At 31.4% G+C, this 23,312-nt stretch overlaps 1 protein-coding gene and 1 long non-coding RNA gene across 2 annotated transcripts in view; one reads left to right on the plus strand and one right to left on the minus strand.

Moving 5' to 3' along the window:
- Positions 1–23,312, minus strand: part of LOC142327362 (uncharacterized) — a 288,215-nt gene that overhangs the window by 24,849 nt on the left and 240,054 nt on the right. The gene's annotated exons all lie outside the window — the stretch shown is intronic.
- Positions 14,637–23,312, plus strand: part of LOC142327825 (uncharacterized) — a 43,804-nt gene continuing 35,128 nt past the window's right edge. Inside the window, exon 1 of the mRNA XM_075371164.1 lies at positions 14,637–14,817. Coding sequence (XP_075227279.1) covers positions 14,722–14,817 — 96 coding nt within the window. The 5' untranslated portion in view covers positions 14,637–14,721. The remainder of the gene's footprint in view (positions 14,818–23,312) is intronic.

Genomic DNA, 23,312 nt, shown 5'->3' on the forward strand with positions numbered 1-23,312 from the left:
TTTAAGAAGCAAGTTTTTGTAAAAATGTGTGATCATAAGACACTCCAAAAAAAAAGATTGTTAAAATTACAAGAAATCCAGAAGCAGATACAAGAGGGAGTACATTTTTGTGAAGAGGGGACTCATTCACTAGGGGAGGGGCAAAAAACGTTTTTGCCCAACCGCGTGAAACCTTTTTTACGCTTCGCGCGAAACTTCAGTGTAGACACCCGCTTTGGAAATACCTGCTACCGTTCATACCTTTCATGATTAACCAGACCTTGAGCGCCAGGCTGCCTCCTGCAACACCAAGATCAGGTATTCGGTCGCATTGTCTATATCAGCCGAACATTTCAACTCGATGGATACGATCGGTTCATCCTAGTATTACAAAAATCTCAGAGAATGATTCACTCGATATCATATTCCTAGGAAAACGGTAAACCGCCGATATCTTGAAAGACCCGAGCCAATCTAAAATTTCAACGGAGGTCGCTTGAAATTGGCGTTGTTTAGATTATTAAGTCGACTATTTCTCCCTACATTCATGGGGATTAGCACTTCCCTCGGAGCGTAGGACTTTCTGCTTTTGCTTTCTCTTTAGAATCTCCTTATAGATATTACAACCTGTATAATTAGCCAGATACGGACTCAATAACAAAGTGCGCAAAAAACGGTAGTATTTCGGTCTTTTCTAAGGTAGTCCGCAGTACTGCGTTTCTCTGAACACTTCACACATCGGAAAAGTCGCATGCAGTTATTCTTCGTAAGTCCGTATTGTTAACATCGTACGCAATGAACCAGACCCGGAGCTCTTCGGGGTGTCTCAAATGTGACGCTACAGTTCGCGATGTCCCGTACATTGAATATCTCCTTATTGTTTTTATTAGGATAAAGGTTGACGAAGAGTGTAGACAATACGGTTCTTTTGTGACGCGATAACGGGCGTTTATTACATTTCGTAACCTGTTTCCTTGATCTTCGATTTCGCTCTTGATGATGTCAGTCGGGATTGAATAGTGCAGCTTTCTCAGTAATACTAGAAAGACACACTCGTCCTTTCGCGGAAATGTGTGTCAGATTAGTTTGTGCTCACGAACCAACAATGTTTATTTTTGTATCATACGTAACTGTTTAATAAAGGAAATTTTTATATAGTGGTTTCTTTAGGACACGACCGATTCTATCAGTTCGTAGAGACGCAACATATTCGTCATCCCTTTATATCTAAACACATGAAGTAGAATAGATGTACCGTAAGAGATAAATGCATTTTAACAATTTTATTTCCTGTTTTGATGTAATGACGTTTAAAAAACCATTCGTTTTTAAATAAACGAAATATGTTATAACGAAGAATCAAATTTTATTAATTATTGCATTTGACATTTAGAACTTATCTTGGAAAATAAGAGAGTAGGAAAGACTATGAATCGATCATTTGATGTACGATTTAATTTGAGTTACTGTATTTTTACTTTCCCGTTTATAGCTTTATTGATGCTGCAACAGCATAGATTTAAGAGGAAAAAAAGCGATCGACCAAAATTTTGGGCATCGGGGTTTTTGTAAATGTCGACGTTTCACGATCCCCTTAATCCAAAAAAAACAAAAACGTATAGAAATCTCCCAAAGATGTATGGTGACGTACGTATAATTATTGGCTTTTACTTCCATTAATATTTCCGAACCGGTTCAACATACATTGTTCGAAAATGACCCGAATTATATCTGTACGTGGAATACTGATAGCATTAAATTTTGGACAAAATTTAAAAAGAGGGCGGAGTAGTTTTTTGTAATTTTAACTTGTTATATAATAATAGTAGAAAATTGAGCTTTAGTAAGATGAAAGTACTTACTTATTAAGTTATTTAAAATTCCAAGGTTTTTATGTCGATCGGATTTAACAGCTGATTGGACGGGGAGATAATCAAATTATTCATCAACCTTTTGGCTTCGTATCTCGAAACGTATTGGTGAAAAAAAAAATTGAAATTTAGTTCAAATTATATATATATATATATATATATATATATATATATATATATATATATATATATAGTATCGTGAAAGACCGATATCTGGCAAATGTCGATATTCTCAAGTGAATCGACACATACCAAATACGTCAAAATATTTGCTTATATCATTAAACATTCGGACCTTCGCCAGTATACTTCGACAAATAAGAATATAAGATAAGCATTGTGGGGGTCGAAACGATAACTAGAAATAAAAAAAAAACCACCCGATACCAATCTATAAGGTAAATAGATTACCCTTCTATAAAAAAAGAAATTTAAATTAAAGTCGAATTAACGTACGCTCGCTTCGCTCGTTCACCTCGTCTAATTAACGTTAAATATAAGGTTTTGACGGCCTCCTTCCGGCATGTTTCATTATAGTTTTCTTTCATCGCCAAGTCTCGTTAAAGGTTCCATTAAGGTAAGTTGATTGCGATTTCACTGGTAGTTCGCGTAGTCCCGGCTTTCGCAGTACCGGAAACGTTTCATATAATGGAAATCGTGATCGGGAATCTAATTCATCAACGGTACCTTCGCTATCCGAGTCATTCAGATTGCTGATAACTGTTTCGAAGAGTTTATACGGGATAACTTCTTAGGGTCTCTATCCAAAATTTTTAAAGTTCCACGTTTTCTATCAGATAACGAGTTAGTTGTTAGTATAATAATCCTTTCCTACACGGAATAAGGCGTTTTGGAAAACACAAATTTGACACAAAACGTACTGTACTCAAGTACGAACTGAAAAAGACTTAACAACATGTAGTATTAGCATTTAAACCATAATAGAGCTCTATATTCGTGGTAAAGGCGGCAGTCATAAATGGCAATTGGGGACCGGTTTTAAATCGCTCATCCTGTTATATCACTTTTCGTCTCGCTGTTTAATATTTTTCAGTTTATAAATAACGAAAAGAATGGTAATACCTTTCACGATGGTGACATCAAGATATGAATTTGTAAATTAGGTTTGGGAAAAAGATAGTTGTATATTAGAAATTAAAAACAACTCGTGTGGTTTCATTTATCGAAATGGATACAAAAATGATTTGTTATATTTTTAGTTAAAAGTTTATGGACGTGCAAATAATTATTTAGTACTTTCTCGCTTTATAACCGCCCTCTTGCTGTCGAATTTATAATCTGAGCGATAGCGTACGAATTTAGGAACCACTCCAAAGCTAAATTTTACGAAAATTAATATCTATACTAGTATAAAATAAAACTGAACGTATAATAACTGCTTTCACTCTGCGAATCATTTACTTGTAGATGTAATCTTCTTTTTGTTAATTACAGAGTTCATTATGCTTTTATAGTGTAATATTATTTGGAGGAATCTGTTTTGATTTATTCTCTCGTCAACTACATTAGAAAATAAGGAAACGTATAAGAAATACGAAATTAAATCTTACATGTAATATCAGGTATCGAAAGTGCTTTTCACATTCAGTTAACCGACTATTTTTTATTCCGCTTATAAATAATATAACTTAAAATTGAAGTATAATATGTACTTCTTAAATCATTATATATTTCTTTCCGGTATACTAAATTTAAAATTATAAATACTTTTCAACAACAAACAAAAATAATACTCACGCCCTCAATTTCGTAAAAAAAAACTAACGTAATGAATCACTATAATAAAGAAGTGTAATACTCTACTGATAACTTTTATTTTAGCTGATAGCGATCGGTAATATTAGTTACCGTGTAACAGTTACGTTTAGCGTTAAAGGAGTTCAGTTCAACCAATATATAAATTTAAATACGGTATACTGTAAATGAACTGCAAAACGATTTCTTAATCAATGCTCCCAAGTTCAAAAAATCTATTTTGGTCTGATGAACGTTTGTGCGTATGTACGTATGTTGGCCTGTATTTGGTCTTATCACTCTGGACCCCGTTACCGATTTTTTTCAAACTTAGTAGAAAGAAAGTAGCACTACTACCTTCGGGGAAGGAAAGAATGTATTAAATTAATTTTTTGCAAAACGTGGAGAATAAGGTAGGGATGTTTTGAATGAAACAAAATTTTCAAACGTTTACCGGGACACTTTTGCAAAAAAAAATTCTTAAAGTTGAAGTTTTCACCAAGATCACAAATTATCAAGAAATATTTATTTAATATTCACCTATCTCGTAAAAAATATATTTTTTTATCTATATACGCTTCACAAAAGAAGTTTATGAGAGTTTTTCGAATCTAAATTTTCTACATCAATAAGCTTTCAAACCACTATAAAAAATTTTGCATGTACGAGTATAACTTTCTTCAGTTTGAGTTCAGCTCTGGGTATGACTTGCTGTGTTCTTTAGTTGTGGTAGTGGTTTTATCATACATATATTATAAAGATTGTTTCATACGTGATATAAATTTAGAAAGATTTTTGACAGAACTACTTTTGGTATTATTTTATTGAACACCATGATTTGTTAAGTTATGTGTTTGTGTGTGTGTGTGTGTTTCGTACTCTGTTTTATTGCACTCCATGATAAATTAAATTAAATTAAGTATTTATAAATTAAAATTTAATTATTTTTATAATTAAATATTTCCGTGATATTTACGTTTCAGTTTACTTAAATTATTTGAATTTCAGTTTACTTTCATTCAGTAAAGCGTTTTGAATTTTACAGTGAATAAAATCGAGCTTGTAAAAATTCTTCAAATATTTTTTGTTACGTTTGCGGAGAATTCACCACAAAAAGTCAACGAAGACCAGTATCGAATCTGCTGAAAACTGCTTACAAACATTATTTTGACTGTCCGTTGGGAGGCCAAAATAAATCCTGGGCTCCACATGTAGCACGCATCAAGTGTTACGTTAAACTAATCCAGCGGTTAAAAGGAAAAAAAAGCATTTGCCTTTTGGCGTACCTATGATTTGGCGACAGCCTACAAATCATTACGATGACTGCTATTTTTTTTTTACTTAACAAATATATCTGGTTTCAATTCAAGTAAATATCATGGTGTTGATTTACCGATTTCGATCGCTCCAACTTTTTGAAAAAAATGTACGATTCCCCAGAAGGCTTGACCGATGAATCCTCAGCTTCAATAGATATTAATTACGTTCCAGGAGAATCACATACTCAACCTCACACAAGCTGAACTGAGCTACCTAATTCGTGTCTTCTATTTGTCGAATGGAATTTATTAAACAAGGCTACTAAAATTTCATATAGAAATCGAAATGAAAATTTACTGAAATACTTCAGAAGAGATGGTTTAATTTGTTCCTGCTGTGATGTTAGGGGACTAATGCCTGAACTGGACATTAAATATGTTATTTATGATATTTATAGACTCGTCAAAAAGAAGCTTAAATAAAGGCAGTGTTGTTGCATAACTCGAATAAGTTTTCTTCTATACCGATAGCACATGCTGTAGTAATGAAAGAAACATACGAAAGTACGTCAAAAATTTTAAAAGCTATAATTACGTTGAACACTCGTGGCGAATCATCGTTGACCTAAAAGCGATAAGGCTTCTTCTCGGTCTCCAGAGTGGATATACAAAATATATTTGTGTTTGTGGGATAATCGGGCTATAGATAAACACTACGCAGTTAAAGATTAACGAAAAAGAAATCAGTTTACCGGTTGTTAATATTTCCTTTATGGAATCAGATCTTTTTATTTTACCACCTCTACCCGTAAAACTAGGCCTCATGATGAATTTTATAAAAGCATTAAATAAAGATGGAGACGGCTTTAAATATTAGCTGAGGCTTCACAATTAAGTGAAGCCAAATTAAAATAGGAAATATTCATCGTACCACAAACAAGAAAATTAATTCGTGAAAATATATTTGACAGCAAACAGAATCCTAAAGAAGTAGCAGCAAGAAAATCATTCAAAGGTGTTGGAAGCAAAAGACAGGATGCTGGAAGCAGCTGGTTTTCTTGGAAGCAAAAAAGCTGAAAACCATGATCGGCTTATAAATGAACTCTGGTGAACTACAAAAATCAAGGCTGCAGAATTTCATTGAAAATTCATTTTTTGCATTCTCATTTCAACTTTTTGTCTTTAAACTTGGATGACATCAGGGACGAACAAGGAGAAGAAAGGTTCCACCAATATATATTGCAGATGGAACAACGTTATTAACGCAGACGGTAGGAATCTATGTTGAGCGACTGCGCTGGATGATAAAAAGAGAAGACTTCACTGAACACAAAAGGAAAATAAGAAAAAAGAAATTAAGATAAATGTAAATGTCTGCAAAATAAAGGTAGGAATTTTAATTACAATTATTATTTTTGTGGTAGAATTTAGAGCTAGTATGGATTGTATTTTTTTGGTGAGTTGGTAGATGATGAAATGAAGCAACGCTATGTTCTTCTTGAATCGTTATATTTAATTTGTTGTCACCCATGACATTTTAAATGAAATACAATACTTACGTTTAACTTAAGTGTGTATGACACTTTAGTCATAATTGAACTTGAACATTATCGAGAAACTACGAGTCCACTTGGACTCATATGAAAACACGACCGCGTTGTGCGGTATCCTGACGTAGAATATACTCGTAACTAACACTAATTGTCCATCCGGACGAAATGAATGATGCGACCGCACTGGGCGGGATTCTAACGTAGAATATTACTACGGCTTCACTTTCGGTTACCGCTAGCGGCGGCTCGACGTAGAACGGAACATCTTTTATTCTATTGTTTCTCAATATTTTAAAGGGTCATAACTAAAAATATGATGGTGACGAAGAAAAACCGATTTCACTTTAAGAGTCAGTATAAAAAATGCATCTAATTCACCTACTTTTATCACACTTCCAAATTTTATTAAAATTCTAGATATATCTATGGAATATGGTAGATGTGAAATATGGAGTATGGTATCCCAACAATTACTGATGTCAGCCCAAATATCCTAAAAATAAAAAATATTTAAATTATGACTTTTTAAGATTTTGCAGTTGCTGGAAAAGTAAGAGCTAATAATAAAATATTAGAAATAAATGTTTTAGAGAAATTATTTTTCTATAATCTTCTATTTTTCTTACACTGTATATTTAAAATTCACAATTATTTCTTAAAAATGTTTTTGAAGGAGTAACTCGTTTATAGTGAGTTTAATAAAAAAAAATCTTTAACATTTTATTTAATCTTTTATAAATAAAAAAATAAAACGGTCGGTGCATAAAACGTTTCTTCATTTGATTAAATATTTATTTCTAGGGAAATTTTTTTCTAGTTGAAATGTTTAATTTTATGGAAGTTTATACTTAGAAATAACAATTCACTTAATAAAGTAAGTAAAACCTAAACTCTGAAACCAAAAATATAATGGTCTATATTTATTTCCTTATTTATATGTTATTTTTACTTTTTTTGAAATCTTTTCTGTTAACAAAGTAAAAGATTTCATTAGTATTTTGAGTAATTTTGTTCCTCTTTTGAAGTTTATTAACCAACAAACATTTTTTCGTTTTGATTTTTGTCAGCAATTTCTATAGTAGTGTTATAAAGAATTTTTGCGATCGAACAGAAAAGTGAAGTTAACCTTAATAGGTTAACATGTCGCCTCACTAGGTAGCGTGTCTCAAATGATAGATATTACTCTATATATCATTTGAGACATGCTCTTCTGATAGTTAAAAACAATTTTCTCTTCTTTTAAGTCTAATCAACTAATTTGATAAATAACGACTATTCAGAGTACGGAACGTTATAAGGTTTACTAAAAAATTATCTAATCTTTAGCGGGGCGGGTCAATCATCAATGTTGGAGGTAAGTATGCTCCCGACTGCGCCACCAAGGTGGTTATAAATATGTTTACATGTAGCTTACTTTATCATTTTATAAATATGTAAAACATCATAACATCAGGAATTTATTATGTTTTACGTCATAAGCTTCACCAAATTAATAAACTATAAAAAAACGGTTTCGCTAGACTTGTATAGTTTGCGTATGCCCGATCAATATTGCAGTTCACGGGGTGGGGCAAGATACATGGACTTTAATAAAGCGCATGTGCTTCAAAAATACTTACAGCCGTAAATAGCCCAGACTTTACCCTGCAGCTGACCTATTCCGGGAATTTAACGTGTCAACAATGAAACAGCTCTACGTCAAAAGCATTGTTTTTACATATTAAAAAAAAATATAAACTTTAATATCAGTGATTCATCACGTAATCTCCTTCCTTTTTTCCTGTATAGAATCTGGAAATTACCGTTCAAATATTACTTCAGAGGATGAATGAGGATGATATGTATGAGTGTAAATGAATTGTAGTAGTCTTGTACAGTCTCAGTTCGACCGTTCCTGAGATGTGTGATTAATTGAAACCCAACCACCAAAGAACACCGGTATCCATTATCTAGTATTCAAATCTGTATAAAAGTAAGTACTTTTACTAGAATTTGAACGCTGGAACTCTAGACTTCCAAATCAGCTGATTTGGGAAGACGCGTTCACCACTAGACCGACCCGGTGGGTTTTCATCATGTAATCAGAGACCATCTAGTATCACATTTACAATAATAACCCGAAACGACCTATCGGTCTGCAGAAGATATTTCATGTATATTTCTACTAAACCAATAAACCTTATTTCTGCTAAATTTACGAATAACAGGGTGAACAAAAACTCGTTAAAGATATAGATGAGCCGGCCTCTGTGGCACGAGTGGTAGCGTCTCGGCCTTTCATCCAGAGGTCCCGGGTTCGAATCCCGGTCAGGCATCGAATTTTCACACACGCTATAAATCATTCATCTCATCCTCTGAAGAATGCCTAACGGTGGATCTGGAAGTTAAAAAATAAAAAGTATATGTAGATGAGTGGATAATGACAAATAATGTGTTCGAATCACTATTTTAATTATGTTTTTCCACCCTGTCTAAATGATAGAAAATGAATCTTCTAATCCATCTGTAAGTATAAAATCCTACCAGAACTAAATCCAAACTAAGGAAGATAAACTTATTATAGGTAAATTTCTAATTTTTTTTTTTTTGTCTTCAGTCATTTGACTGGTTTGATGCAGCTCTCCAAGATTCCCTATCTAGTGCTAGTCGTTTCATTTCAATATACCCTCTACATCCTACATCCCTAACAATTTGTTTTACATATTCCAAACGTGGCCTGCCTACACAATTTTTCCCTTCTACCTGTCCTTCCAATATTAAACCGACTATTCCAGGATGTCTCAGTATGTGGCCTATAAGTCTGTCTCTTCTTTTAACTATATTTTTCCAAACGCTTCTTCCTTCATTTATTTGCCGCAATACCTCTTCATTTGTCACTTTATCCACCCATCTGATTTTTAACATTCTCCTATAGCACCACACTTCAAAAGCTTCTAATCTTTTCTTCTCAGATACTCCGATCGTCCAAGTTTCACTTCCATATAAAGCGACACTCCAAACATATACTTTCAAAAATCTTTTCCTGACATTTAAGTTAATTTTTGATGTAAACAAATTATATTTCTTACTGAAGGCTCGTTTCGCTTGTGCTATTCGGCATTTTATATCGCTCCTGCTTCGCCCATCTTTAGTAATTCTACTTCCCAAATAACAAAATTCTTCTACCTCCATAATCTTTTCTCCTCCTGTTTTCACATTCAGCGGTCCATCTTTGTTATTTCTACTACATTTCATTACTTTTGTTTTGTTCTTGTTTATTTTCATGCGATAGTTCTTGCGTAGGACTTCATCTATGCCGTTCATTGTTTCTTCTAAATCCTTTTTACTCTCGGCTAGAATTACTATATCATCAGCATGTTTATCTTTTCACCTTGTACTGTTACTCCGAATCTAAATTGTTCTTTAACATCACTAACTGCTAGTTCCATGTAAAGATTAAAAAGTAACGGAGATAGGGAACATCCTTGTCGGACTCCCTTTCTTATTACGGCTTCTTTCTTATGATCTTCAATTGTTGCTGTTGCTGTTTGGTTCCTGTACATGTTAGCAATTGTTCTTCTATCTCTGTATTTGAACCCTAATGTTTTTAAAATGGTGAACATTTTATTCCAGTCTACGTTGTCGAATGCCTTTTCTAGGTCTATAAACGCCAAGTATGTTGGTTTGTTTTTCTTTAATCTTCCTTCTACTATTAATCTGAGGCCTAAAATTGTTTCCCTTGTCCCTATACTTTTCCTGAAACCAAATTGGTCTTTTCCTAAACTTCTTCCACTCTCCTCTCAATTCTTTTGTATAGAATTCTAGTTAAGATTTTTGATGCACGACTAGTTAAACTAATTGTTCTGTATTCTTCACATTTATCTGCCCCTGTTTTCTTTGGTATTCATATTCTTATATCTTCTTGATATTACTAAATCTAGAATGTTGAACTTTAATGCGCTGGTGCGGGTGTTCATTTGTTATAGATTTCTAGGATAATAGTTTTAATTTTAATCGATCTCAATCTTCAACAAGTATGTTTTTATTTGTATGACTTATTTACGTAAGAATTTTTTAATTATTAAAGAAGTTTTAATTATTATATTCCGTTTGTAAAAATATTATATAAAGTGGCTCTTACCTGCGCACATGTTATCCTATGTTTGCTAATTATATATTGTAATTATTTTTATTTACAAGGGAAATAAAGGTTGATTCATTCATTCATGATAATAGTTATCAACGGTCTTATAAAATGATCTCGTAAAAAGGCATTCGTTGAACTTACGATTGTTATGCGAGTTCTGTACTAAAATTCGTATACTGTAAATCTAACACTGTACCTACTTATACTGAATATCAATTAACCTGCATAGAACATACTGCAGGCTTTTTTAAACGTCGGCTTTAGCTCGCCCCAGTTGTATTAAACGGCCACATTGCTGAAATACTATTCACCGAGAACTAACCGCAGCTACTTTAAACAGGTTTTTCTCTATTATAAAGCTTTATTAGTTTAATGTCATATAATATTACCTGATTGGAATAGATTTTTTAATTTTTCATGTAAAAAAATAAGAATAAAAAAGGAGTAGGTGTTTTTAATGCATCAGGGAATGTCTACGTCAAAACGATACAAAAAATTATTAAAAATAATTGTTCAAAGATTACACAGAAATAATGAGATGACTATATATTTGTAGAATTAGTTTTCACCAAAAATACAAATTATCCTGATAAATTATTTAATTTAAATAAAAGTTAAAAATTACGCTAAACTGTTATCGAGAATAATTTTAAACTATTTAAAAAACGCTTAAAAGTTGTTTACACAAAAAATCGAATGCCAGAACATAATCTTATATCGGACAATTGTAATCAATAGCGGTAAAAAAAAAAATCAAAGTAATATTATAACGATAAAATAATAATTATAATTACAAGGAACACTAAATACAAATGTCATATCATGAGGTTATGCCACGTCATCGATAAATAAAAATATTCTACGGACAGCAACGGATCACAAGTTTCAGTGATGCCAAATAGTAGTAGTAGTTCAATTTATTAAAAATATTTTAGTATAATGAGCTAAAATAATAATACAGCATAAAACAGCTGTATTAATTACTCGTAGCTTTTGACTTTTCTCTATCGCAGTGGTTCCCAAACTTTTCCGAGTCACGGCGCTCTTTTTCAATTAAATTTTTTTTCTACCCTAAGTAAACGTAAGACTACTCGTAATTAAGAGATACAAATAAATAAAACTCGTGTATCTTCATTATTTTTTTACTTTATTAACATTAAATTAATAATTATAAATGTCTTGTTTCAATTAATTATGAGGCTTTTACAATATTTCGCGGCGCCCCTGTTAAGAGGCGGCGGCTCATCAGGGCGTCGCGGGGCATACTTTGGGAATCAGTGCTTTGTCGGCTTGACCTATCTTTTTGGTTTTAATCGAATTTTTTAAACTAGTATTTCTTTTTATTAACTTCTTGAATTTTCTCAGAATTAATTTTTTTACAATTTTTATTTATTAACCGACAATTTAACAAAGCCATTTTACGTAAAACCTACGAAAAATTGTGTCTTTTACTTGAATTTTAGTTTTACTTAACTTCTAAAAAAAAATCATAGCTCTAGTTCTGGGAACAATTTTTTTTTAACGATTTGCAGGTTAAATAAAATAAAAGTAGAGAACTTTTTTAACGTAATTAGTATCCAAAAAATTGTAATACGGTATATTATTTACTTACGGAGTAAAAATTCAAGGTGAGACTTTTAGGCGGTCGGCTTGAAAATGAAGTATTTCCGGAACTAAGTTTTTATGTGACTTTTGTTCCGAATTTTTTACTCTAAAATCATCTCCGGAAACAATTTTTGGGTAAAATCTTTTCTTGGTTAAACAGTTTATGTGTATCAGAACGTCCGTGTATGTTTGTATGTACCGATGTTCGCTTAAAAAACTCAGAAATTACCAGATCGATCTTAATAATATTTTTGAGAATACATTTTGGCGTAAATTTGTACTAGTATAAAGTATTTATACCAGTATTTATTACTAGTACAGAAATATAAGTATTAGAACTATTACTAGTTTAGAAAACATAGCCTGGCATTTTACGGTGTACCATAATAATATGTCATTACTCCGAAGACAATTACACTATATTAGTACAAGATTAATTAGTATTATTTATTCAAAAATTTCAATTATACGGTTAAGGAGAAGTAGCTATAAAAATACGGATTATCGGAATATGGAAGATTGTTATTACGACCTTGATTTCCTCTCGGAATAAGTTAAATAGTATTGAAATTTATTCTTTCTAATTCCACTAATATTGTGATATATAGTTTTGTAATTTTGTATGCGGTATTACATTTTTCAGTTTTTTCATATAAATACTGATGGTTAGATTGTAGAAAATTATATTAGGAGGGCCTTGTATTCGCTTATCGAAAGTGAGTTTTTTTTTATTGCATTTGTGTGTTTAATATAATTATTTCTAATTTTTATATTGTAGATAAACTTCAACGTTTTACTTTATAAAACTTTAATACATTAAAATTGTGTTTTATTTTAATTAAATTTAATTCTTCGACTTCACAGACTTGAATTATGTAAATCATGAAAACAATTAAATACCTCTTGGTAAATTTATAAACTAAGAAAAAATGAATGACTGTGTAAATCTGACTGCTAACACTGACGTTTATTATTCGATGAAATATATATAAACTTTTTCATTAAATGTAAGCTTCCTTCCAACATAAAATTTTTACAATCTTTTAAACTAAATTTTTTTGAAAGATTTTAAATCGACAAATATTTTCTTCTTTTGGTGGTGCAATAAATTTACTGAGTTTTCTGTATACTACTTTGTGTTTACACAATACTTAATCCTGTTTGAAAATATTTTACTTTACTATAAATAGTAAATTACTTTATATATAAATAGTAAGTTTACTTTATAAACTATAAATAGTTTAAATCTGTATCTACATCTATCTATACTATTATATAAAGAAGAAGAGGGGTTTTGTTTGTTCCGGATAAATAAAAAACCACTCGATCGATCGCAACCAAATTTTTACTCGATGTATGTTTCTTGTCATAACTGAAAACGTTTTTGGATATGTTTCATCTCGAAAGTGCAGATTTGCCGGTTGAAGCACAAACTTTAATGAATTGAATTAATGAACTGAGATATGCGAGTCTCTCACTGTGTGAGCTGGATTTGAACAGAATAATTCGGATCAAACGAATGAATAATATTACAAAAATATAGAATTAAATTTACGTCAAATAAAATAATATTAAATAAATTAAAAAAATTTCTGTTAAACAATAACGGGCTTCCGGTGGGGACTGCTTGTGCTTGCCGTGTGTAGAGTGGTGAAGTATACGAACACCTCATGGGAAGCTAGACCGATCATCACCATCAACCGGAAACAAACGGGATATCTCTGGGGTGCTGTTTTGGGAGGTGAAATGGGGTTCTTTTATAATATTTCTGCAAACAATCGTCCGATTTTCAAAATTCAAACGGGATATTTGTTAGTCGGTTGAAGGTTAATTTTTTCATCCATCAGGTACACACTCGATCTAACAGATTACGGTTATTCGGAAATGTTGCTATACTTTCGCAAACGATCTTCCTATTTTCAAACGTCAAAAGGGGAATTTGCAACCAAGACAGCCACTGCCACCGTTACTGTTGTGTAATTGGCTGCACCTGCCTCCGGTTACTTGACGAAAAAATGTAAAGTAAAAAAAATTGACCGCTACGGAAAACCACTATAGCCAGGGCAAAAAAAAAAATATATACATATGTATGAATTGAGGATTTGTATAAAGCTTTCAAATTAAATATAACAAAATTTGCAGCGTGGGAAAATATTTTTCATCTATTTACAATAATTAAAGACCGGTAATAAAATATAATAGGTTAAATCTAAGACCGATAGATAAAATTTAATGTCTACAAACAATCAGTGCAGATTTTTTTTCATAATGACATTTAAATTATAATTTTACGATAGAAATTATTTTACGCCGCATAAAAATCATAATAATATAGCGCAGTATAGTAAATAGCGTTATGATATTACGTATAAACAGTGGAGTAGTGAAAGTGGATTGGGGAGAGCCCGAGGGTATAATATTATATTATGTCGAATAGAGACGGTGTTTGTAGGCTACATGTATAAGCATCGGGTACAGGGAACGACCGGCAAACGTACAACATTATAGAGCGATACGGTGTTATAATATTTAATATATTCTTTGATCAGTTACCGTTCAGCTCAAACCGCACGATGACTGCCACCGGTTCAAATTCTCATAACCAGCTCATCCTCACCGTATTACTCATCCTCGGATTGACTGCATATACGAGCGATTCTGCTAGACTGGTTCGTATAAATATTTTTAATTAATTTATTACTTATAAATTAAACGGTAAATAATAATCGTTTTTCTATAAACGTATTCACAACACAAGTTTAACATGTAGATGCTACGTTGTCGGTCGGCTATATCTTAGGAAAATCACTGCGGTAACTTTTATTATACCTATTAATAAAAATTTGATTTAATTTATATGGGTTTATACTAAAGATTTTTTTCTAAAAATTTCCTGAAATATTTTGTTACGGTTCAAATTAATCTCAAACGTACATAAATAGATTAGAACACACCAAGTAAATATTACATTTAAAAAATCCTATAATCCATCGTTTATATAAGAAAATAAATAACATATTTCCATTATACATATGGATTTAACTAATTTAAAACACTTTTTTTTATAATCATAAAATTCAATTTATTTTCATCAAAATTATATTTATTTTATAATTAAAAAGAAACAATGCACGATTACAAAATTGTTTCCAGTTTTTCTTTTTAATTCACGGTTATTCTGTTATCAATTTAATTTAAACTTTTTTATTTGTACGTAACACATGAAATTATGTTTCTTCTATACTCCAGTGGCTTCGAAAAATAACATCGCTTGTTAACGGTTAAATAAACAACAGTTTTTTAAACTTATAAATGGTAATTAAAGTTCTACTGATTTGGCTTTACGATTATATGAACGAATAATTTGTAAAATCAAAAAACTGAATTCCTTAACAAAAAAAAAAAAAATAACTAAACTTTTGAAAACGTAAAACAATTTTGATGACAATTATCAATCAAATAATATTTGAAAAGCAGAATTTATTTCTCTATATAAAAAGAGTTTCATATCAAATTGTAGATTATCATTTTATGAATTTTAATCGTATAGATTTTACATCGATGCCATACAGAGTTTTTGATAAATTTGAATATTATTTAAAAAATCCGAAAAAAAAATTACTACTCGAATAGAAATATTCAATTCCATCATACACGGAGTACCTACGGAAGGTTCTGTATCATCCGAAGGTACTTCAGAAAGAAAAAGTTGTTTTTGAAAGTTAAATTTTTTGGCGAATCTAACATTACATTCCTATTAAATCTTACATTCCTATATCTATATATATTACATTCCTATATATATATCTTACATTCCTATTAAAACTAGTGGGTGGTCAAATCGAAGAAAAATTGTTTCTTTGTATTTCATTAGTTTTATTACTATACATTTTGAGTACCTAATATAACATTATCCTGTAAGTTAACTAAATGGTAATTAAACAATAATTTAGTTTTGTTATAAAGTTATATATTTTTATTTCCTTGTACGAAGTAAAGGAACTATTGTGATAGCGAAAAATTTAGGTTTTCAGATTTCAACGGAAATATTCATTTTGATAACCCCTGAATCCATTCTGACTAGCTTCGGCGTGACATCTGTACGCACGTACGTACGTATCTCGCATAACTCAAAAACGATTAGCCGTAGGATGTTGAAATTTTGGATTTAGGACTGCTGTAACATCTAGTTGTGCACCTTCCTTTTGATTAGAATCGACTGGACCAAAAGTTTCCAAAAAAGCCTGGTACTTATTTTCATTGTTACCGGAGTTATAGCCAAATAAAATTTTAATTAATGAAATTATTTTTATCTTACAAGGGGGGGGGGGAGGAATATCGGTTCGAGTCCCAGTTCACCTCTTTTTTTTAAACTTTTGTTTTAATTTAAATATATTGATTTATTAATAATTATTAACCTCTGATTGTAAAAATGATTCTCGATAAATAATTCAATGATAACAATAAGAAAAAATGAAAACATATCAGAAGTTATTAATGAAATAAAATTGTAAGTACTTTTCATTAAAAAAAAAAAAATGTGTATATGAAATTAATAGCGTACAAGATAGTCATGTGGTGTCCATATCAGATTTTTTTAATTATTTTATTTCTAATGTATACGTTGCACCGTTCAACTTGTTCAAAGTGAACAAGCAACCCCTGCACGGCCCGATGAGATGAAGATGATATGCATGCCATGTAAATGAGGTGTACTCTTGTACAGATACAGGCCGACCGTTCGTGTGACGTGGGGTTAATTGAACCCCGACCACCAATGTATACAGTTATCAATGTCTAGTATTCAAATCCGTATAAAAGGAACTAACTTCTACTACGGTTTGAACCTCAGAACCTTCGACTTGGAAAATCAGCTGTTAAACAACTGATTTGCGACGAGTTCAGAATTGTAGTTCTCATCATTTGTAGTTGAATAGAATTTTTTTGGTTTTTCAATAAAATAGTTACAGAATTAAATTCTCTACAAATTTAGCTGTGATTTTTATTTAATTATTGTCAATTTACGAAGTAAATTTACCCCAAACCTTAAAATACATGATTTTTTACTACAATTTCTTGTTTTATAACTTACTTGAAAACTACTGAAGATAAAGTTGTGGGACCCATTTTTTAAAACCTTTGATGTACGATTGGATATAAAACCACAATTTTGTTCAATAATTTGCGCCCGTATAGTTTTAATATAGAATTATTTGATCATTAGACCAGCAAACCGAGAAAAGATTTTCCTAGCCGTAATTCAAAAACAAAGTGTTTCCAGGTGCATGATTAAATTAACTTTTTTCATATATTGAAAAAAGGATTACGCAGTCTAAATTTGTAAACTGGTTCGTTTTTTACTAAGCGGCTAGAAATTTCTAAATGCGGCTAGAAAGCCGACACCTGACAACCACAGTAGTTACTTCAAGCGTTTCATTAAAAAATGTATGTAAAAATTATTTAACAGCTCCTAAGCGCTTAATTAAAAAACGGTACTTGAACCGGAAGGGCTGGAAAGTGAAAACCGGTAGAGGTATTCCCCTTAAATAAGGGACTAAGAATCAATTTTTCCTTAGTAATCTCTAAGGGATTAAAAAAGGATGCGTATTATTTTTCGAAACTTCATATCTCGTTTTTAAGTAATATCATTTCTCGTTAATAAAGGTATGATATTTTATCAGTATCAAAGAAATATGTTTACTCTATCGATGTTCAGAGTAACATTACTCCAGGTCTTGTGATTTTTCTGGGAAATAACCCCCTAAAATAATTAAATGGGAAATTTGAGTTGTATTCCCTTATCTCCGAATACTCCTGAATTAGTTTTGATACGTTAAGTGTCATAATCGTAACGGCTAAAGGGACAAGTCGCGGATCACATATACGCCCAAAAATGATATAAGCCACTTCTTGAATAACAAACATCCCGTGCCAGGATTACTTGGAAAATTGAGGAGCGAAAGGAATTCCTGTAGCATTCTCCACCGAGCCAAAAATCACATATTACATGTCAGCTTACAAAGTCCAAGGAAATGTAATTTTGATATTTCGTCCCATAAATGACGCTTTCATTCTGTTCACCGCAAATGGCAATGTAGTGAGCGTTAATACTATCAGAGAATCCCTGATCGATGCCTCTTGTATATCAGGTGCTTTAGACGAGTCATATCCATATCCATAAGAAAGGTTGGATAAATAAGAGTAAAACAATAGTTTGATTTACCTCTTTCTTACGTTTTGTTTTGACGGATGTTATGAATCTACCGCGGACGTTAAATCTAAAATTTCATCAAGAAAAATATATCGGTTCTTACACTTGAAATACTAAATACACTAAACTATATACAACTCAACAACTGCAATTCAACAATAACGATTCAACTGCGATAGAAATTAGAGTTCGGTTACGATAATTTCTGAAGATAATCGAATCTAACCTTTTAATTATCCCCTTACGATGTTAATCAACACATATGATTTCTTCATTCTCGTGGAAACTTCTAAAAGGTTACATAGAAATTAAAATTTCGACGCAGATTTTAACCGCAAAATTTTTTGTAAACGTGTTTTCCGATTACCCATCAAATATATTATTAAGAATATTAAATTACATAAAAGGATTTAATATTTCCAATTTATATTCCGTAAGTGTAATATTTAACTTAACCGCTATGACTTAAAATCATTTATTTCCCAAATCGCTAGAAAAATTAAATCATGTAATCTTTAAAGGAAGTCAATCAAATGCAAAAAAACAAGAAAAAAATATACAATTCAACAAATATTCACTAAAAAAAAAAAAATTAAAAATTAATAATTCGTCACATATACAAACCGTAAAACTACCTTTAAAAGATTATTTCATAATTTTTCATGAAATCATCTTGAGAAACGTCATCGTTCTTAAGAAGAATAAAACGTTTCCATAGTCTCATTTATCATTCTAAGAATCTGATTAAAGTTTAACTTGCCTTCACAAATTCCCTCATCACTTATTCTATTATTTTTGAAAATAGGAATTTGGTTTAACTATTCCTAAACGGGGTTTTAAGATCTTCCGTAATTATTCCTAATTAGGGGCCTCAGAAAGAATAATGCTGATGATAAAGGTTTGTTCAACAGCTTGGTTAGGACTGTAAAAAGAGGATTTCAAAGCTTCAAAATTCTGATTTTCCCGAACGAAAAACGATTACCTAAGTTAATGCTTATTTATGTTGTAAAATATTTATAATTACTGATTTACAGGTATTATTTCATTATCGTTTATTACAATAACAATGTATTAAAACTAAGTTATTAAAAAAAAAAAGCAAGAACGAACTAAAACAACCGGCAAAGAGGTCTAAATAATCAAATTTACCGCATTCAGCACGCACTGACGGTGAAAGTTGAATAAAATCTTACATAGATATAAAAATGAATGTTTGTTTGTCCCGTATGCTTTCCTATACCATTCAGCCGATTGCGATGAACCTTTGGTGAGTTGTGCGCACGCCCGCTAAGGTTAATGAATTAGTTTGGACCCGCTAGGAGGTCGAGATATTTCGGAAAATTGTTATTTATAGTTCGATTTGGATCATATTCAGAATATATATTAGTTACGTGAAAAGAAATATTTTTGCGAAAAATGGGGAGAGAGGGACAAAGGAAGAAGAGAAGGAAGAAGAAGGGAAAAAGGGAAAGGTTAAATTTTGTGAAGTTCCGTAATGTTCAGTTTTTTAATGTTTAATCAAACTTTAATGGCGAAGCATTGCCGGTTCAGCTAGTATTTTATAAAAAAAAAAAACTGAGCAAAGGGCAAACCATCGGACCATTTCTTTTTGTCGTTATCGTTCATCCACGCAGTTAACATATTCTGTACATCTTGACTGGCGCTTTCAATTTATAAAATGCTGAAAATTTGATTAAATATTTTTATAAATGCGGTGAATTTGATGAATCGTCTCCGGTGTAGGAGAAAAACATATACAATTTGTATATTTAACGTTAATAAGACGAGGTGAACGAGCAAAGCGAGCGTACGTTAATTCGACTTTAATTTAAATTTCTTTTTTTATACAATCTATTTACCTTATAGATTGGTATCGGGTGGTTTTTTTTTTATTTCTAGTTATCGTTTCGACCCCCACCAATGTTTATCTGTATTTGTCGACTTATACTGGCGAAGGTCCGAATGTATAATGATATAAGCAAATATTTTGACGTATTTGGTGTGTCGATTCACTTGAGAATATCGACATTTGCCAGATATCGGTCTTTCACGATAATATATATATATATATATATATATATATAATTCGTATCTCGAAACTTCGCTTCGTATCTCGAAACGTATTGGTGAAAAAAAAACTTGGTGAAAACAAATTATATATATATATATAATTTGTACTAAATTTCAAGTTTTTTTTCACCAAGCCAAAAGGTTGATGAATAATTTGATTATCTCCCCGTCCAATCAGCTGTTAAATCCGATCGACATAAAAACTTTGGAATTTTAAATAACTTAATAAGTACTTTCATCTATGTAAAGCTCAATTTTCTACTATTAATATATAACAAGTTAAAATTACAAAAAACTACTCCGCCCTCTTTTTAAATTTTGTCCAAAATTTAATGCTATCAGTATTCCACGTACAGATATAATTCGGGTCATTTTCGAACAATGTATGTTGAACCGATTCGGAAATATTAATGGAAGTACAAGCCAATAATTATACGTACGTCACCATACATCTTTGGGAGATTTCTATACGTTTTTGTTTTTTGGATTAAGGGGATCGTGAAACGTCGACATTTACAAAAACCCCGATGCCCAAAATTTTGGTCGATCGCTTTTTTTCCTCTTAAATCTATGCTGTTGCAGCATCAATAAAGCTATAAACGGGAAAGTAAAAATACAGTAACTCAAATTAAATCGTATATCAAATGATCGATTCATAGTCTTTCCTACTCTCTTATTTTCCAAGATAAGCTCTAAATGTCAAATGCAATAATTAATAAAATTTGATTCTTGCAATAATTAATAAAATTTGATTCTTCGTTATAACATATTTCGTTTATTTAAAAATGAATGGTTTTATAAACGTCATTACATCAAAACAGGAAATAAAATTGTTAAAATGCATTTATCTCTTACGGTACATCTATTCTACTTCATGTGTTTAGATATTATATAATGAGAAGAAACTATTCATCCAATAGCGATAGAATATCTCATTCCTATCTTTAATTAATTAAAAAAGAGTTCTTAACATTATCCGTTACTCGAGGATGAAGTTTCTAAGATTTTAAGTAAAATCAAAATTGTCCATGAGATTTTTATATATTTTACGAGTATGTTACATTTTATTTCAACATTATATATTTTTCTGTACGATATAGAAACGTCTGTTCAACGACCTTTATAAGGACCTTTCTATGACCTCAATTACTGTTATTGAACCCTGATCAATTTTCATATATTTATTCATTACTATATGCATTATAATTTTTTTTTAAGATGCGGTTTACCTAGATATGTTATGCAACTAGACCGAGTTCAAAGAAACAGGTTCACTTTATTTCAAGGGCAATGGAGAACTTAAATCCGCTGTAACTTAGAAAGTATATAAATCCAAATTAGAAAGTTACAGGAAACTTACCGTTGCTTTCATACTGCTTAAAACAAAAAGTATTAACTACGAAATAGACAAAGCGGGTTAATTTTTTTTTCTTTTTATTTATATACCGGTAACATTTAAAGAAATTTTATCAACACCTTTATTGTTATGCATTTATTTATACCCTACTTAAATAATCTAAAATTAACTAAAGGGAAAATATATTTTAAAAACTTCATAAGAGGAGGAGAATCATCCACAATATTCTGTAAAATTTTACTATTGTAAACAAAAACCTGTTTTTAAAAGATCAATAAAAATATATTTTAAATAAAAAAATAGATAAGGCCATTTGAATAAGAAAGCTTCTTATTGCAATGGGTACCATGATTCGACTTCCGGAAAATTTAGACATATATTCGCGCTTCACATCCCCCAGGCCCCAAAAACACGTCACCTCAAAAAGTTTATATATATAAACTTTTCTTGTGGACACGATATATGCCGTAATTTTGCGTCAATCACTTTCAAATTGTTTCTTAAAAATAACTCGTCCCAAAATCCTCGTTCGAGTTCGTTAACGGTCAAAATCGGACCGTGGGAGTGGAAATGAGGCGGTTTTAAAAAAACAAAAACAAAATACCGCTATAACTTTCTTTTTAAGTAAAATATCGAATTCACAATTTGAAAAGCGCACAGTTACGTTATTTAGATTAGTCGGTTGATATCGGCAGGTAAGGGAAAAAGGTCAGAAGTACACTTTTCTTGGTATCAAGTATCAATATATGCTCTATGAACCAAGATTTAACGGTGACAACGCCCAGTTCAGTTAATCTTTTAACTTCATCCCAGGATGGATCGATGAAAATTAATGCTGTATTATCACCGAAGGAAATAATCTCACAACCGTTCACGTTTAACTTCAGTAAATCATTAATATAAATTAAAAATTATGTAGGAGACAGGACAGTTTTTGAGGAAGACCATATTCAGAAATGTTTTCCATACTGGTTTTGCTGTTCAGGGTAAGAAATTGTGATATATTTTTTAAGTAGCTAGTAAATAGTTTAAGGGGGATGCCGCAAATGGCCATCAAACCCATTTTCCTCAGAGGTTTAGAATGTGGGATAGTATCAAATGCCTTGCGCTGTGGTTTGTGAAGAACAGAGAGATCGACGACTACCTGGTGTAGCCGTAAGTTTGGGAAGTTAAATCCAACGATTCGCATCAAAGTACAAATTAAGACTTAACGACCATCGACCATGTGGATTATCTGGCCGTCAACCTTCTAGACAATAGCGAAGATGTTAGGTGGTTGGAGAGGCTCCAACTGTAGGACACGGGAGACTTTTACTGATACTCGGGATGGAACTTCACCTGTTGAGCGTTGCGCATCATCTCAATATTTGTTTGGAAGCTAATCGATTATGTATTCATTCTTTATTCGTTTCATTTCTACTTTATGTTTTCTTGTGTTATTCGTAGTAATGTGTTATTATTGTTTATATTTTTACTTTTTTACTGTGTTGTTCTTTGAACTTGACCAACGTAAGCGTTTTCTTACA

This window comes from Lycorma delicatula, chromosome 7 (assembly GCF_047948215.1).
Source record: "Lycorma delicatula isolate Av1 chromosome 7, ASM4794821v1, whole genome shotgun sequence".
Taxonomy (NCBI): Eukaryota; Metazoa; Arthropoda; class Insecta; order Hemiptera; family Fulgoridae; genus Lycorma; species Lycorma delicatula.